Here is an 18066-nt window from a genome sequence, read left to right on the forward strand (position 1 = left end):
CCTCGTCACCTCCTGCCCTGCATCCCGTCTGCTCACTGGTGACCTGAGGTTTTGTTCCTTCTCGCTTGTTCCACCCTTGACTCAGTGACTTCCCTGGACTCTCTGGGATTGGCAGCTGCCTTCCAGTCCCAGGCCCTGACCTCGTCTGCCCCTTTGACCTGTGAGTGTACAAATCTCTCTTTCCCTTTCAGTCTGGCAAACAGGGTTGGGATGTTTTCAAAAGGAATTTTACCAGGAAGCTAAAAAAAACCCAAAACAACCTCCTCCCCGCAACTGCCACAAAATCCAGATAAGGAAAAGCAAATACAGAGGAACAGATGTGTATGTGGAATACTGATTCTTCCTCCTGAGATCACAAAAATCTGGCCCAGACTGTCCTGATTAATGTGGTTCAGGAAGCCCCCAGTCCCCATGGTCCTGCCTCATTCAGCCTCTCAACTCCCAGTGGCCTCCAAGTAGAGCTGCTGGGTTTGAGGGATGAGCACCCCCTTTTAGGCTCTGCTTCCTGTGGCCCTGTCATGCTCTGTAGCATCCCCTCCACCAACTTGTGGATTCTGCCCCCGACCTTTCCCGCCAAGGGAGGAAGACGCAGGCCTGCCTACCCTCCAGTGCCTCCTGTGGCTCAGGCCCTGGAAGTCCTGCTTCGAGGTTCATCTCTCTGTTCTGTTTTTTTCTTTGAAGGGTGTTCCTAAGCCAACCGTGACAGGTGGTTCTACCTTTTGTGGAGTTCAGCTGCTTTGTCTATTTTAAGAAACCATCTGGGATGGCTGAAAGCAGTTTTCTCCTCAGGATGGGTGAAATCAAGGGGTTAATTTGATCAAGTCTGCCTGCCCTGCTTGCTTTTTGTTTTTTCCCTTTTTCCATGGAGCACAAAGCTTTGGTAGCTGAAGGCCTCGCTGCTGAATGTGGAAACAACCTTCACTGGCTACTTTATAGGTAACATTCATAGGTCACTATGAGAATGGGCGCTACAGTCATTTTTCAGGAACTTGGGACAGCTCTTGTCCAGCTCAAACCAATCGAGACCACCGACTTTTCTACTGGGCCTCTGCAAGTGCTCGAGGGGTGGCCTTTTGACATCGGAGGGCCAAAAACTCCACCCTCAGATCATAACACAACCATTTTCTTTTCTTTTCTCTTTTTTTTTTTTTTTTTTTTTGAGACCGAGTCTCTCTCTGTTACCCAGGCTGGAGTGCAGTGGGCGATCTCGGCTCACTGCAAGCTCCGCCTCCCGGGTTCACACCATTCTCTTGCCTCAGCTTCCTGAGTAGCTGGGACTACAGGCGCCCGCCACCACGCCTGGCTAATTTTTTGTATTTTTTTTTTTTTTTTAGTAGAGACGGGGTTTCACCATGTTAGCCAGGATGGTCTCGATCTCCTGACCTCATGATCTGCCTACCTCCGCCTCCCAAAGTGCTGGGATTACAGGCGTGAGCCACCGTGCCCAGCCAGCAAAACAATTTTCTACACAAATGTCCTTATGAAATGCCATGAACCCCAAGTACACTTGGGCAGAATGAACCTATTACTTCATTTTCCCCACAGCCAATCACCCTTCCCCATGCCTTAGGCCATCCCACTTCCCTCAGCCATAAATATCCCTAAGGCTTATCTTGAGGAGGTGGATTTAATATAAGTTGCCAGGACCAGCAGACCCTGAAACTCCCCACCCCTGCCCTTCCTATATTCTGCTTAAAATTTGGTGGATGAACCTCATTGTCCCTTTAATTGCAGAACAGAAATGTGTGACACTCCCTGAGTGTCAATGAATGCCTGATCCCTGCCTAACTCAGGAAATTCTTGCCATCTCTCCAGGTGCTCCCCTAAAAATGGTGCTCCGGGGAATGATCTCACAGAACCCAAGTCTTTACCATTTTATGGTATCAAATTTCTTAAGCTCATAGTGACAACAGTACGAGGATGGTGCTTTTGACCTACGGTCTCATACCTCCCTTCCTTCAGCATCCTCGCTAGACCCAGCCTTGAACCCTTTGTTTGGCATGAGGTAGGGCCTCAGTGCCTCAGTGGCATTCATAATTATTTTCTTTCCATGGTGAGGTTGGGAGAGAGTTGAGCTCTTCTCTAGAGGAGGGGCCCAGGTAAGGCTGAGAGGGGGCTCCGAGAAGCTCCTTCCTCCACAGCCCTCTCCCAGCAGCCACTGCTGTCCTCCACAAAGGCACCTCTGGCTCCTCCACTTCCTGTGATCCAAATGGTGGGGGGAGAGCAGCAGGCAGGGCTGCTCCTCAGGCCAAAACGACCTGGTGGTGGGAGTGGATGGCACAGAGGAGAAAGCAGTGGCTAGGAGTCAGGTGGAGATGATGTTTTGCTCCCTGAGGGCTCCAGGTCAGCTTTGCTCTAATTTTGTTTTCATTTGTTTTCACAATCGTGGAGGGAGAACTCTCTGGAGGCTTGGGAAGGTGGACCCCAGCTGCAGAGAAACACAGGCCAAGACCCACACACCACAGCCCAGGTCTTGTGGGTGGACAGGAGAAGTGGTTCTGATTCCCGTCTGGGAAGTCTCAGGGACACGGTTCAGGAGTAATCTACAGGAGAAGCTGAAGGACAGTGGAGTTATCTCCCTTGCTCCTTATCTCCCTTCCCCAGTGCCAGGCTTCCTCCTGGCTTCTTCCCAGAGGCCCTCTGGTCAAGATGAACACATTAGCCAGGAAGACAGACACTCACCACCAGCCTTGGGCATACGACAGTGGAGCTGACTTCTCTGGGAAGAGATCCGAGAGTCAGGGGGCCAGGGAGGCATCCCCCTTCCCAGCCGCTGGGTGTGGCTGACCTCCATGTCTTCCAACCAGTCTGGCCTCCACTCCCACAGGGGCAGGGAGAGGTTGGGGGTCAGGAAGATCTCATCCCGTGGGGAGGGAGGTGATGAGGCATCTGTCAGGGAGGGTAGAGGTGTCTGTGGGGGGTTGACCTTCAGCCCCTAGGGGCCAGTTTAGTACAGAAAGCTTAGGACCAGCTCAGGGCATGTACCCAGCCCTAAACATAACCTAACCCCAACTCAGCCCATCAGTCCCAGAGGCCACATCCCCAGGGGCCCGATCCATTTGTTTCTTTAGGGAGAAGTGATTGAACTGTTTCCTTCCAGCCCAGCTCTGGCCTTCTATCTGCACTGTCCCTTCACATCCCCATTCCCTGGGCATTCTTCTTCTGCCATCATGGGCACTTCTGTCCTGGATAATCCTTGCCCTCCCGTTTACCACAAGCCTGGTTTTTTTTTGTGTGTGTGTGGGGGCAGAGGATAGAGTTAAGGTTAGTAAAATGGGGATGGGGGATCTGATGGTGCATGTGGGGAAGGGACACCTAAGGAGCCAAGACCCTGTACTACCTTCTGCTGACATGGAGATAAAGGTCCCACTCTGCTGGGAATGTCAGAGGTGAGCCCAGTGGCTCCTCAGCCCCAGCCACGGACAGGGCAGGAGGATGGGATTGGAAGAGGATGGAGCAACCTTTCCTGGAGACTCAAGTCGGGGTAAGAGGGGAGTCCTAGAGGCAGGGAAATGGACCTACAGTTGGCTGCCTTTAGAACTGGACAATTTGGGCCAGGCTCAGTGGCTCATGCCTATAATCCCAACACTTTGGGAGGCTGAGGTGGGTAGATCACTTGAGGTCAGGAGTTCAAAACCAGCCTGGCCAACATGGTGAAACCCCGTCTCTACTAAAAATACAAAAAAATTAGCTGGGCATGGTGGTAGGTGCCTGTAATCCCAGCTACTCGGGAGGCTGAGGCAGGAGAATCTCTTGAACCTGGGAGGCAGAGGTTGCAGTGAGCTGAGATCATGCCACTGCCTGGGCAAACAAACAAAACAAAAGCAAACAAACAAACAAACAAAAAGAATTGGACAATTTGTCCTTGTTCTGTGGGTGAACTTGGGCAAGCCAATAAAACTATCTGACTTACAGTTTCCTCATTAGGATAAGAGAGATAAAGAATATTCCACATAGACTTTCAATATTAAATGTATGCAAAGCACTTATCATAGTGCCTGAGATACAATAATCATTCAATAAAACTAGTTGTTTTAACAATGATGACATGATAACAGTTGTTAGAAAGGCAAGGGGCATGAGTGAGGAGTAAGATGGGGAGACCTCACATACCTATGAAGACGCAGTCTGCCTCCCTGGGCTCTAGACCGAAACCAAAGCTATCCACAGCCACTGCCAGGGCCCGGGCAAAGTGAGCATCAGCGAGGAAGGAGCCATCGGAGGAGCTGACAAGGCTGGCTCTGGCGCTGGCGGCATTGTCCTCAGAGGCTGAGCCCCAACCATTGGCTAAGGAGCCCTCGCTGGGGGTGGGGGTGAGGCAGGGCCGAGGTGGGCACAGCAAGACTCCCCCCTCGGGCCCCACCCCTCCTCCAGTCCTGCCCATGTCCGTGAACTCTGAGGCTGTTGGGACGCTGATGTACCCATAGGTGGTGGGGGGTGAAGGAGCCCTTGGCATGGGAGAGACGCTGTTCCTAGGGAGAGGCAAAAGGGGAGACAGCAATGGTTTGGGTGGAATGAGGGTTGTAGTAACAGAAAAGCCCCAGTTGAGGGAGGGCGGAATGGGTGGAGAGGCGCTTGCCCCCACAGCTTTTCTGTAGTTCTTTGGTTATCTCTCAAGCTACTCACCTGGGAGTCTCCTCACCCTCACTGAGTTCCAAGCACAGGGCTACCTCCTCAGGGGTCAGCACGCTGTCTTGATCCTCCCCCAGGGATGACAGTGAGGAGCTGGACAGGCGACTGGAAGCTGGGCTGGGGCCAGAGAGGGAAGAGGCCTGGGGGCTAGGGGGACTGCAGGGGCTAAGGATGGGGATGGGGGCTGCTGGCAGCAGGATGGAGGAGGGAGCCTGTAGTGCCACCGGAGGCCTGATTTGGGGGAGAGAGTGATGGCACGGTGGTTACTACAGCCCTTCAAGTCCTTTCCCCTCTTCCCCAGCCTGTCCAATCCCGGCACACACTCCCCACACCCCCACTCTCCCAGCCCTGCTTCCCGACCCCATGCCCTCTTACTGGGTCTGTTGACTCTGAGTTGGGGGAGTTTCATGAGGAAAGAGGGGTGCTGGAGGGAGATGATGAGTAACCAGCTCATTTGAGGAGCTGAGGAGTTTCGGTCCCAGGGCCCGCCAGGCAACCAGAGCTTGGGGCACAGCTCCTGGGGAAGAGAAGCCTGGGTGTGAGAACAGTGGCATCCCCATCTGCTCTGGAGCTCAGCCTGCCGGCCTGCCCACCAGCCCCCTTAGCTACCTGTCCACTACTACATCCAACCCTCATCAGCCTCCTCAGGGAAAGGAGGATGAGCCCGTGGGAGGGCCCTGGGCTGGTAAGCCCCTGCATCCCTACACCCTATCTCACCCCTTCATTTCCCTTTCAGGGACCCCCTCTCACCTGGGCTTTGGGAAAGGTTCTTGGAACCTCTATTTCCCAACTCACAGGCCCGGAGCTCCAAGGGGTGGCTGCCCCGGAGCAGTGGGGAACTGTTGGCATGCTGCAGCTCTGCAAAGAAAGGGTTGGTGGTTGTGGGGCCCAGGATGGACTTTTCAGACCCCAGCTGCTGGCTCTATCTTCAGCCTTATTCAATTCAGCCTGCACGACCCTGAACCCAGAGAAAAGAGGGGGAACCCCCTGAATCCCCTCCACACCCCCATCTTCATCCAGCAGCTGTGATAGGGTAGAAGGAGCACTAGGCTTGGGGTCAAAAGACCTGCCCAGCTCAGCTGTGTGACTTCAGGGCAGTCCATGTACCTTTCTGAGTCTCAGTTTCATGTGTAAACAACCACTTTGAATGATGGTCTTGACAATTAAGTAAAAACAGATTGCACAAGTTCTTGGCCTTGATAGATGCTTTAAAAAACAACTTTCTTTTCCTTGACTGTATTCATTCCAATCTTCCTGATCTCTATACCCTCACATTGCTACTCTCATGAATTTTGGCTCAGTAAGAAAAATACTCCTTCTTTTCTTGGACAGAATCTATTAATTTCCATTTCTCACATTGCAAATATCTCACATGGCTCTGGATATCCCTGCTCTGGGAAACTCGACTGTCTCTCACTTGAAAGATGGGGTAGACTGTCAGGTTGAGCTGAGTGGGTAGGACAAAAACAGGGATCGACACACAATGTTGGCTGTGACAGGAGACAGTCAGCTAATAGGAAGAGGAACTTCAGAGTGGGAAAAGGTATTGGTCTATCCCAGGGACGCAATGCCCTGCCCATACTTTTTGTTGAATGAAAGAATGAATGCATGGGTGATATCAGAAATGTGGATATAAACACACAGTGAGAAGAGTCACCTAGAAGATGGAAGCTGTCATCTGGCCCACATGGGCAGTGGAGAGACAGGGCTCTGAGTGAACTTTCACAACAGAGAAGCTGGAAACTAAAGAGACAGCCCCAACTATGTGCAATGACCTGTGAGCATGCTTCTTGGTCAGACCAGAATGCAAAAGGGATCTAAGTTTAAGCCAGAGAGGACTAGGGTAATACAGGAGAGAGATTTTTCCAGGAGCAGGAACCTGAAGAACATCAGACAAAGGAGAAAAGAAACAGCCTTTAGATTAGTGTCCCATGACCAGAAGCCCAGCTAGGAAAGAGTTTCCCTTCTTGGTGGACCAGGGACCAGGCAGGACCTTCAGGGTAGAGCTATCTAGTCAGTCACATATCAGAGATCTGGGGCCACTACGGGCAGCTTCAGAGAAGGGAAGTGAGCCAGGCTTTGGCATTGACCAAGACCCCATTTATGTACAAGTGGCCAGACCTTCTGATCCTTTAGGATGAAAACTCATCAATGACTAGACTCCCTCCATCAAAGTTTCCTTTGGTACTTTGGCTGTTTGGTTTTTATTGATTTTCTATAGCTTTCATATGACCCAGGTAATCTGGGGAGCCAACTTCAGGGTTGGTGCACCAACTCTGCTATCATCAGCTATGTCTTGTCTGGTGCCTGGCTTCTTGACTAAGCTCAGAAATATGAGCACAAGTTGGTTGGCTGGTTTGAGTGGAAAGGGAAAGAAAACAGCCAGGCCTGGAAAAGGCCACTTTTATCCTAGCCTGTTTCACTTCCTCTAAGGGACTCTGGTAACAAAAGCCCTCCTCCTACGTTGCTTGGAGTTACTTGGACTTTAGTTTCAATTCTAATTGAATAAACTGGACAAGAAAAATGTTATCAAGGTGAAAGGTTGAAACTCATTGGTCAAATTGCAATAAATATTTGTTTGAATAAAATAATGAATGAATGAGGATATTCAGTGCATATATCTGGCAAACTGAGCAGAACTAAGAACCTGCTATGATGGATGAGAGACAGGAGACTGTAATTGTGAGGATATCAGCACTGGAGAAGAAACCCCAACTAAGGCCAAATAATAAGAAAAAGGAACAAGCAGGTCAAGGGGAGTGGGGGGTACTGGGAGAGCCTGCCAGTTTTAGAAGAGGAAGAAACAGCAGTAGAATCAACTCCATGGGTCTGGAGAAGACCATAGCATGATCTTGTTGCTGCTGAGGTCCTGGGAGGTAGAGGTAGAATATCTAGTGTCTACCAGCCAAGGAGTCGCTGCAGTTGACCTATCCTGGGGGCAGTGGTGAGATGGGGCTGGAGCGAGGAGAAACAGGGAGTGAAGTAAGGACCTAAACCACAGGCTAGGAAGCCTCATCTCAGAATTGGAACCCTTCTTAAGAACTGGCTGTAGAAAACCACTCACCTCTTTCCAGTAGCATTACTGTTCTAAGAGGGGCTATCCATTCCATTAAAGTTGGTGTAGTTCTCCCTGGGAAGGCTGTTTTTTAAATGAGACTATTCCACCTTTTTTTTTTAGCTGGTGTTTCGTTACCACCAAGGATTTATAATGCAATAGCTCTGAGGCAAAGCTGGTAAGAATGCCAGCTTCGCTGATATTTAGAGTCATAAAATTCTGGATATTGAACAAGCTGTTAATTATCTTAATCCATCTTTGTCTTATTAAAAGTTGGATTAAATCCACTTAAAAAAAAGACTTGGCTGTAGAACATTTGTTAGGTCTTACTAATTAGTACAGAAGACTCAAGAAGACAGCAGGTAGAGTGCAGGCCAATGTTCTGCAGGCCAGAAATAGGAAAAAATACTCAAAGAGAGAATAGGATTTCCTGAGGGCGCTCCAGAGAGACTCAGAATCACTTCAGAGGCAGACTATCCTGCCTTCAGATTTGAGTCCTGCAGCTAATTACTTGCAGAATTTTGAACCAGTAACTCAATCATTCTGACCCTCTTCCTGTCTGTAAAATTAGAGAAATAGTAGCTAGCCAATCTATTGTGAGGATTAAATGAAATAACAAACATAAGTAAAGCACCTAGTATATAGCAATTGATAAAAAATGGAGGCTATAATTATTTTTCTCTGAAAAGTCTAAGAAGGCAGCTGGGAGTCAGGAGATAAACCTGTCCAGAAAGGAAATACCCATTCCTCTCTGAGAAGTGAGTTGGGAGTCGGTGCCCAAGCACACCTGTACATAGTACACCAGGAGATGAGCTCATGGGAGCCTGAGGCTTTGTGCCAGCACTGGTCACATTCCTCCAGGCTCTAGCATTACTTGTTTGCTAGTCAACACTTTCGTTAGACAGGCCCTGAGCGCTTAGAAGTCAGGGGCTGTGTCTGATGTCTCTTGTGTTCCCCATGTCTGGCATGCAGTTGTGCTTATTAAACGTTTGCTGAGTTGAATTCAGTGCAGAATTAGGGCTCACTGCTGGTGTAGCCAAACTGAAACAAGAGCACAGTGCAAAAAGCTGAGGCTATTGCACCCCTAGCTGAGTGCTCTGGTGGTAGGAGAAAGAGGTCTTGTGTCCACCTGGAGAGGAGAATGGAAGGAGGGTGTGGAGGTTGCACGCCCCTCCAGGCTTTGAGGCCTTGTTCCCATCACATTCCCATTCCTGGGCCCGCCTACCACCAGCTCAGTCTATGTCTATTCTCCCCCTCCTTACCCTGCTTCTTTTTGGCCTTCCAAGCCTCTGCAGGGGCCAGAGACAAGCGGGGAGAAGAGAGTCCCCTGCGGCTGCAGAGGCTGTCTGAGCTGAAACAGGGGCTGGAGAGCTGGGCCAGCTGGGGTGGGAGGCGCCTGACAGCTGGGACCTGGGGACTTGGCCTGGCTGGGGTACTGGAGGGCAGCTCAGCGATGAGGGAGCCATAAAAAGTGCTGGTGTCTGGAAGCAGGGGCACGCCGGGGCTTCGGGAGTCCCAGGAGAGCACTGTGACATAAATGACAGGAGGAATTATGGTGAGCATGTCCTGCTTTCCATCCCTGAGATCACTGCCCCCAGCTAGGCCCTTGCCCCCACTGAGCATGCTCACAGGAGCGACGACAGTCTAGTGGGTCCCGGGCATCCGCCCCCAGCCGACTGCTGAGGCTGCTGCTGCTGCTGAGGTCCCGAGAGCCAGAGGTGGAACGCCAAGTGTCTGCCAACCACTGGGAGTCACTGTGATCCATCCTGGGGCAGTGGAGGGAGGGGGTGAGGCCAGGAGAAACAGGGAGAAGTGAGAACCTTTTTGGCCAAGACTTCCTGTTCAGAGGCAGCAGAAGAGGGCAAGGAGATGGTGGCTTTATCCTTACTACTGTTTTTCAGCTTTTCACAGACTCCTTAAGATCTCTGACCTGGTCCCCTAAACCCAGCACCCCTTTCTTATTCCTGGATGAGGGGAAATCCGAGTCACCCAGAGCTGGGAGGTAGTAATGACAGACAGCTATGTATGCTGAGGTAAAAAGAAGACCTGAAGACAAATCTGGTTTGACAATCTCTATCTGTCACAGCTTAGCTTGGGTAAGTACATCTGTTGCACTTGGTTAAGTACATCCTCTCTAAGCCCCAGTTTTCTCATCTGTAAAATGATAGCAATAGGGCCTTCCACACTCAAGACTGATGGTCTGGGTTTATATGAGGAAATGTGAGATCACTCAGCTGGCAGAGCAGGAGCTTGCTCCATGGATATTGGCCTCTGGCTGCCTGAGTGATCCTTCAAGAACAGGGATCTGAGCAAGGAGCTTCTCTGCATAAGACCTTCAATGGCCCCTCATTTACCATGATAGAGCCCAGGTACCTAGCATGGCTAAGAGGACCCTCCTTGGTCTGGCTTCCAGCTCCCTAACTATAGCCTTTGCTCTGACCCATCTCACACCCTATACCCGAGCCAGAACAAATGGTTTGTCTTTCCCTGTGGACATAGCAGGCTATTACTTGCTGCTTCATTGCTCTTCTCTCCACCCCCTTCTTACTGTCAGGGTAATGTGGAATCTTCTTTCTCCTATGTTTTTCCACATTGACCCTCTCCATGTGTCTTGTACCTGCTTCTGCGTGGCCAATACAGGATTGCACTCATATCCCCTCATGCCTGTCTCTGCCTACACTGAGAGATTCTGGCAGGTGGAGGCTATTCCAAAGGAAAGAATGAACCAAAGATCAGAAGGAATCTCCCTCAAGGACAGAGCAGGAGATCCTAGGGAAGCCACAGAAAGCTTAAGGCAGAGCAGACAAAGCCAGGAGGTAGCTGGAAGAAAGAAGCTAGTGAGCTCAGAAAACTCAAAACACAACACCAGCCAGCTTGGACCCCTGCTCTGGGCTGAGGACCTGACAGTGAAATGGCAGCTCTAGGCCTGGATTTGCTGGCACATAGTAGGTGCTCAGTAACTTCTGTGGATAGATGCAGACCTGGAGTGGGAAGCCTCCCAGAGGAGATCTAGCAAAATAAAGAGCCAAGAAGGCAGACAGAGAGATGAGGCGGTTACTTAGTACAAAACTCAGACAACGGGAGCAAGAAGGATGTGTTCTCTATCAGCATGATGTCCCAAAACTGCAGACTTGTTCTGGCAGCCGAATATACCGGAAGCAGAAGGGCCCATGGGCAGATCCTGTTTTTGAGAACAGTGAGGAAGAATCTATGATGTAGGCACTGAACACCCTCTGCTGGAGCTGCGGGTGGACTATGATGTAGGCACAATGGCTCAGTGAGAGAATTACTGAGTGCAAAGGCACTACTTGGTAGACCATGGGTACACACATAAGATGAGACATTTGAGGTGGTCGTCTCATGCTGATTATTCTCCACCTAGCGGGTGAGGCAGCAGGAGAGGTGGGGTGACAAGAGTCCTGGGTTGGGGGTTTAGAAGGTTTTATGAGTTTCAGTTTACTAGTCTGTCAAGTGGTGTGATAGGAATATTAATGACAGAGAAATGAACTATCAGTTGGAGTTACAGGAGAGATTCATGTACGACAGTCCCAAACTCCCTGGCAGGTAGACTAGTACTCCATTCTTCTCTGTTGCAGCTCCACTGTCCCTTGCCACCCTCCCTTACTTCAGACCTCCCCTTTCACCTCTCACCTGTGTTTTAGGATGGCATCCTCACTGGTATATCTGTACAGACCTGGGAGAAGGCAGGAGGAAGGCTAAATCCAGAGGCTGGATCACCTGGCCAGAGATCCAAAGCCCCTGCACCATTCTGGATGGATGCTGAGGAGGCCTGTATACATGTGGGTCCCCCTCAGACTCTCACCTGGGCCCAGGTGCACCCCAGCTCGGCGCCGGCGGTGGATACACACAGCGGTGCCCAGAAGCAGCAGCCAGAGTGCAACACCGCAGGTGGCAATGACCTCAGGCCGCTTCAAGGTAGCCCTCAGCTGCTCCAGGGTCCAGGGACCATGCTCACTGGGTTCTTGGGTGGCTCGCTCCATGGCCTGCTCTGTATGGGATGCAGAGCTCAGGGGGAGAGGGAGTCGAGGCATTGAGGGCCTGGCAGGCAAGGGGGAAGAGCTGGAAGTGTGAGGCGGGAGCAGGGAGAGAGGAAGGCGGGATGCAGGCTGAAGGGTAGGGTGGGTCTGTGGGCACTGCCCTCACCTAAAAGGAGGCAGACAGGTCTACTGGGCTCCCCAGCTCCAGCACCAGTGACTGCAGCCACTTGCACGCAGTAGGAGCCTGGCATATGGGTGGCGATTTCCAGCTGGGTCTGCTCACCAACTACAGTCCAGTTGGCTGGTGGCAGTGACGTGTTGCCCAGGCTCCAGACCTGAGGCACAAGCAGAGGTGAACAGCTGCCCCAGGCACCATCCCAGAAGCCAAGCCCTTTATCTGCAGATCAGACTGCAGGGGTGTGGTTATTCTGCCCTGCCATCCACTTGGGGAATGCACCCAATTTCCTATTCCCCTCCTATTCTCCCTACCAAGTGAGAGATACCTCTCTCTAGATCAACAGTAGAAGGGCACAAGCAAGCTGCTAAAATACATGTAACATAGCAATTCTCAAACAACAGCGTGCTTCCAAGTCACCAGGGGGGCCTGCTAAAGTACAGTTTGCCAGGCCCGTCTCTGAGTTTCTGATTTATTAGGCCTGGGAAAGGATCTGAGGGTTTGTATTCCTAACAAGGTCCTGGGTGAGGCTGATGTTGCTGCTCTAGAAGTCAAACTTTGAGCACCACTCCCTGACTCACAGCCTGGTTTGATCTACTCTGTTTCTTATTCCTGTGGCCTTTGCCCCACTTTCCATGTCTGTAAATTGGGGATAATAACCCAGGGTGGACTGTGAGGTAAAACGGGATCATGGAGGTCAAGTGCTTGGCAGGGTCTGGAAGACAGTGGGTCCTTGCTCAGCAAAAGCAGGTTTCCTTTGCTTTTCTGCCCAGGCACCTTTCTCAGTGCCCAGAGCAAGGGTATGCAGAACTCCAGAGAAAAGAGATGTCCTGGCAGCACTAGGAAGGGCTATGTCAGCTAGTGGGGGTACCTGGTAGCCACGGATGATGCCATTGTGGTTTTCAGCAGGTGGTGGGACCCAGCTCACAAAGACACTGCCATTGCCAGGTTTTAGGGTCACCTCCTGAGGTGGGGCACTGGGCACTGGAGGGGTGGAAGAGAGACTATGAGGGGCTCTGAGGGAGAGGACTCTAGGGAAAGGAGCTGGGCTGGGGGACACAGAGTCAGAACCCTACCGAAGAGACAAGAAGCCTCTTGAAGCTCTGCTGGCCTGGCCAGGGCAGAAGGGAGTCCCAGGGTAGGACCCATAATCTCCCCTCAAGACTGAAGCAGAACAGTCCAGGGGCCCCCAAATAAGAAGGAGCCAGAGGGGATATTGTTGGGTTCTGAAGGGATCAGGCCCTGACCTTTTTCCGGCAGCCTCAGGAGCAGCACGTTGCTGTCAGGGCCTCGAGCCCGGCCAGAGGATGGTCTCACTTTGAACTCGTAGTCTTGGCCCCAGTGGAGGCCTCCAAGCTCTGCGCTCTGCCAGCCGGCCAGCAGCTCCTCTGCCCACGGAGCTCCCTGGCCTCCCGGGGCAGTCTGGGTCCTGAACAAGGCCGTGTAAGATTGGGCAGGCGCAGCAGGGCCACTGACCTGGGAAGGAGTTTCGAGGAAGGGCGGGGGGTCAGAGAGCTCAGGAATGCCCTTTCTTGAGCTCTGGATTGGCTTTTACCCTTAGCACCTGGCCCTCACCTTCCAGCTGAGCCACACCGCCGGTCTAGGCTTGGGGCCCTTTGCAGGATCCGGGTTCAGCAGTGTCACATTTTCCAGCTGAATTCGCACAGCCAGAAGCTCCACAGGCTCCGTGTAGTCCTGGGGCTCTGTGGGGAGGATAGGGCTGGGCTGGGGCTTATAGGCCAGAGTGACAGAACTGAGGCGTGGAACATCCCTCAGCCAGGGAGGAACCCCAGGGAACCCAAACTCCCAGAGTCTCCAGGTCTTGAGCATTCAGATTTCTACTCTAGCAGGGGGGAACCTCCCGCTACATGAGACCCCCAGCACTTTGACCCTGACCCCACATACCTTAACCCCAGCCCAAACCAGAATACACCACCCTAACTGGAGCCTGCAGCCTGGCTCTGATTGTAGCCGACCCCTGCCCTTACCCTGGATGGAAACCCGGGCTGCGCGGCTCTCCCTGTGTCCTGCGCTGTTGGTGGCCACACACATGTAGGTCCCTTCATCACTCTTCTCTGCTCTTGCCATCAGCAGGGACCCCCCGGACACCTGTCAGGGCCAGGTTCACTGTGAAGTCTCCTATGTGGGGAGGGGCTCTGAGCTGGGGGGAAGTTTGAGGCCCCCCTGCTCTCCCCTCCTCAAATTCTACCGGAGGATGCGGGGCTAGACGGCAGGTCAGTCCCTCAGGGTGTACCCAGGTCTGCCCAGGCCAGGATGAAGTGTGGGGGAAGGGGCCACACTTACTGTGTGCCTTCCGGGCTGGAGGACCAGGGGTTTCCCATCTTTCCACCATGAGACTGTGGGCTCTGGGTGGCCCCAGGGCGGCCCACATTCCAGAGTAAACTGCTCACCCACCACAGCCACCATGTCCCGAGGCTGGATCTGGAAATCCTCCCGGAGGACTGTGGGGAGGATGGAAGATGACAGGGAGCAGGGCCCAGGCCTCTTCTCTCTCCCTTATCACTCTTGCCCCCTTCTGCTTTGCCCACCTTCCTGGCCTCCCATTTAGGGCCAGCCCCACCCCAGCTTGCCCTCCCAAGCCTTCCAGCCCAGGCCTCTGCTCACAGGTATCCCACTGACCTCTCAGATGTTCCCTTGAACATTCAACTCAGATGTCTCCACCCAGGTTTGCCCCACCCTGAAGCTCCCCTCCCAGGCCTCACCAGCCACAGACAGCCGAGCGCCTCTGCTGACTGCCGTGCCAAGCCGGTTGCTGGCCTCACATGTGTAGACACCCAGGTCTGTGGACAGGGCCTGGCCATCGTGGGCATGTCCCCGGGCAGGGGGCTGTAGCAGCAGAAGGGTCCCATCAGGCAGGAGGTGGTGTGGGTCTGGGGGCACCATGCTCAGGGGCTGCCCATTCAGCAACCAGCGGATGGTGGGAGGTGGCTGGCCTGAGGCTCGGCAGCTCATCCTGGCAGGGCCAGGGCCCTGGAACAGCTGGTCCTGGGGGTGGACTAGGATCTGGGGCGGGGAGTCCTGAGCCATGCCTCCTGGGAGGGAAAGGGAGCACAGCCCAGTCTGATCACCAGCAACACCCCAAATTCCTGGCCCACCCCTCATCTGTCTTCTCTTGTGTGCGAGTTTGCCAGAAAACCTGTAATCTGAACTACTAAAGGTTGCCTCCCAAAGAACAAGCTAGCTAGGAGGAGAGAGGGCCGGCATGCACGGCATCCAGGCCAGGGCTTGCATAGCATGTTCGCTCTCTCTCTCTCTCTCTCTGTCTTTCTTTCTCTCTTTCTTTCTTTCTCTCTCAGTCTCTCTTTCCTTCTTTCTCTCTCTGGTGTGTGCGCACATGCACAAACACACATACACTTACACACACTCATCATCATCATCATCATCCTCATCCTCATCTCTGGTCCCCCCACTGCAAAAGGGAAGCAAGCAGTCAGCAGGCCCCTTCTACCCTGAGCAGGCCTTGGATGGAGGGAGCATGGGCCAGGAGAGGGAGAGCAACTCACCCATGATGAGCAGGAGCAGCAGAGGCAGGGAACCCCTGCCCCCCAGGAGGCTCTCTCCTCCAGAGCCCATGGCTACTCTCAGCCCAATGTCCTTGTCCCGAGCACTTTGTCTTGCTGCTCTGAGCTCACAGTGAAGAGGGAAGGAGGGGCAGGGTGGGCCGGTGGTGGTTGTTTGTGACCGAGACTCTGCCCCAGGAGGGAAGCGGCTTTGAGGAAACCGATGCTTCCTGCCTGGCCCTCAGTGCCTTGGAGAACTGGGAGGAGACCAGAGGCGAGAAACTCTCTGACCTCGACCATTTAGCTATAACCCCCGACCCTAACTTCAGCGCTAAGCTTTATCTCATGATCTACTCGGGGATTTCTTACAGGGTATCCTTACACTAACCATAACTCCAATCAGAGCCTTAATCCTCTATTTAAATCTTATCCCTGGATCCCAATCCTTATCCCTTTGACACCTGCTAGAGAAGAGTGAAAACCCCAGGAGTCTCAGGACACAGCAAGAAGCTGAAGACAGAGGGCAGTGGGGCTGCAGGCTGGGGAGGCTGAGTGAAGTGGAGCAGGGGTGGATTGTAACACCCTCATCCATTTCCCCAGTGCCAGATGGACCAGGAGGTGGCGTAGGGTGGGAGACAGGAAGGACTCAGCATCTGGGACAAGCTGGGAGATTACCACAGGGTGTGTCCATATTCAGCTCAGAGATGGATGAAATAAGCTTCTGTGGAGAACTTGGGCAAGTCAGTTTCCTTCTCTGTAAAATGGAAATAATAATAGTAGTTCCTACCTTGAGGGATAAAGTAATGATGAAACACATAAAGCATAAAACCACTGGCATCCAGTGCCTGACTCATTATGAGTGATCCGTAAAGCTGAGCCAACATTGTGTATTTCTTTTTAGGCCCATCCCATCACTGAAACTATTGGAGGATCCTCGGCAGGAGTATTTTTCAGGCCCTGGAAAGGTGGTTGGAGTAAAAGACCTTTTAAGAGTCTTTCCAGTCCCAAGAGCCTGTGTCCATATCTGTAGCAGACAGGCCTTGCAGGTTTTGAGCCTACAATGTCAGCTCTTGCCCGCTGCCCCCTTTCCCCCACAACCTAGACAGAGGCCACACTCCCCTGTCAGATCCCAGCTCATGTTTACTGGCCTCTTCCTTCCAAATCTGGAATCTCAGCCATTTCCTGGAGCTGTTCCCGGAAGGCCAAGGCCAGGCTCTGGGGCTCAGCGGAAGAGTATCCAGCCTTTGTTCCCAATTGTTCCTGGCCAGCTTCTCTGCAGGGCCCCTAACCCAGCTGACGCCCTCCCTTCCTCCCCCTTCCCATCCTGGCTTCGGTGCCAGCCACAGACTAACAGCCTGTCAAGTAGAAGTCTCCTTCACTCCTCCTCTTTCCTCTCAAACTCAGACCAATACTGACAAAGACAGAACTGGAGCAAGGAAACACCATGGTCTCTACAAACTGGGGAGTTTGCAGAGGCTAAAGAATAGGCAGAGTGGAAGTCATGGAGTGGCAGAGCTGGAAGGATAGGAATTGGGGCCAGAGAACAGAATGTCACTACCCTTGGCACCTCTAATTCTGAAATCCCAAATTCTGTTCTCTGGCCCCAATTCCTACCCCAAATTCTGTGGGTGTATCCTTACACTAACCATAACTCCAATCAGAGCCTTAATCCTCTATTTAAATCTTATCCCTGGATCCCAATCCTTATCCCTTTACCACCTGCTAGAGAGGAATGAAAACCCCAGGAGTCTCAGGACACAGCAAGAAGCTGAGGACAGAGGGCAGTGGGGCTGCAGGCTGGAGAGGCTGAGTGAAGTGGAGCAGGGGTGGATTGTAACGCCCTGGTCCATTTCCCCAGGGGCAGATGGACCACTAGGTGGAGTAGGGTGGGAGACAAGAAGGACTCAGAGCGTCTGGGATAAGCTGGGAGATTCCCACAGGATGTGTCCATATTCAGCTCAGAGATGGATGAAATCAGCTTCTGTGGAGACCTTGGGCAAGTCTGTAAAATGGAAATAGTAATAGTAGTTCCTACCTTGAGGGATAAAGTAATGATGAAACACATAAAGCATAAAACCACTGGCATCCAGTGCCTGATGCATTATGAGTGATCCATAAAGCTGAGCTAACGTTGTGTATTTATTGTGGGGCAGGCAGAATGGAGTCAAGTTTATGGGGTCAAGGATCTGTGGGGCCAGAGTGATGAAGGGGAGATTCATGTGACACTGAAGTCAGCTGAGGATGAGACAGGAAAGGATGTGGGGGGATTGGAGGATTTACTGCACAGGAGGCCAATTTGGGATTTCCCAGGTACAAAGCCTCCAAGACTGTCTGACTCCCTGACTATCAGCTTATCAAGAATGTCACTGTCAGCAGTCTGCTTTTAGTCTCCTCTGCTTCTACATTGGTTTTGGGGACACTAATTAAGTGCTCGCTAATGTTTTAATGCCAACTGGATTTTACTCCAGTCTCCACAATCCAGAAAGACTCTAGGTTTCCCTCAGGGGAAAATAAGGCAAATCTCAAAGGAATTCCAATCCATCACTAGCCCTGTCCTCAGCAGGGTGAGAAAGGAGAGGTGAAACGGTCTGTGTGCACCGCAGGGACAGAGCCCCAGAGGCTCCCGCAGCCCGAGGAATGTCCCCTGCCCCACAGTCACATGCCCCGTGCCTGGAGATCACCTTC

General features: G+C 52.4%; 1 protein-coding gene across 4 annotated transcripts; it reads right to left on the reverse strand.

Annotated features, from left to right (window-relative positions):
* Positions 1-1859: 1859 nt before the first annotated feature.
* On the reverse strand, positions 1860-15677 carry ROBO4 (roundabout guidance receptor 4). 4 transcript variants are annotated; one of them, XM_063784601.1, is made up of 18 exons: positions 15385-15677; positions 14584-14913; positions 14165-14322; positions 13849-13969; positions 13436-13563; positions 13108-13336; positions 12732-12844; positions 11852-12020; positions 11511-11696; positions 11339-11381; positions 9317-9525; positions 8950-9213; positions 5383-5490; positions 5008-5149; positions 4627-4863; positions 4114-4472; positions 2683-2889; positions 1860-2555 (listed from the first exon to the last, which is right to left on the reverse strand). In XM_063784601.1, exons 1-18 carry the CDS (start codon positions 15452-15454, stop codon positions 2533-2535), a joined length of 3096 nt encoding a protein of 1031 aa, XP_063640671.1. In that variant the 5' UTR covers positions 15455-15677; the 3' UTR covers positions 1860-2532. The 4 variants fall into 4 exon arrangements, with proteins under 4 accessions (XP_063640671.1, XP_063640672.1, XP_016777707.3 ...); XM_063784602.1 differs by having other exon boundaries at positions 14584-14707; positions 15385-15671; XM_016922218.3 differs by having other exon boundaries at positions 9317-9453; positions 15385-15671.
* Between the last annotated feature and the right edge of the window lie 2389 nt (positions 15678-18066).

Source organism: Pan troglodytes, chromosome 9, assembly GCF_028858775.2.
Source record: "Pan troglodytes isolate AG18354 chromosome 9, NHGRI_mPanTro3-v2.0_pri, whole genome shotgun sequence".
In the NCBI taxonomy this organism is placed as follows: Eukaryota; Metazoa; Chordata; class Mammalia; order Primates; family Hominidae; genus Pan; species Pan troglodytes.

Excerpts from the sequence above, each read along its gene's own strand:
- ROBO4 (XM_063784601.1), bottom strand. The coding sequence starts at position 15,454 with ATGGGCTCTGGAGGAGAGAGCCTCCTGGGGGGCAGGGGTTCCCTGCCT. Across the intron at positions 12,845-13,107 it reads CCTGAGGCTGCCGGAAAAAG|TGCCCAGTGCCCCACCTCAG; the intron begins GTCAGGGCCTGA and ends CCACCCCTCCAG. Across the intron at positions 2,556-2,682 it reads TCGTATGCCCAAGGCTGGTG|CTTCTCCTGTAGATTACTCC; the intron begins GTGAGTGTCTGT and ends ACTGTCCTTCAG.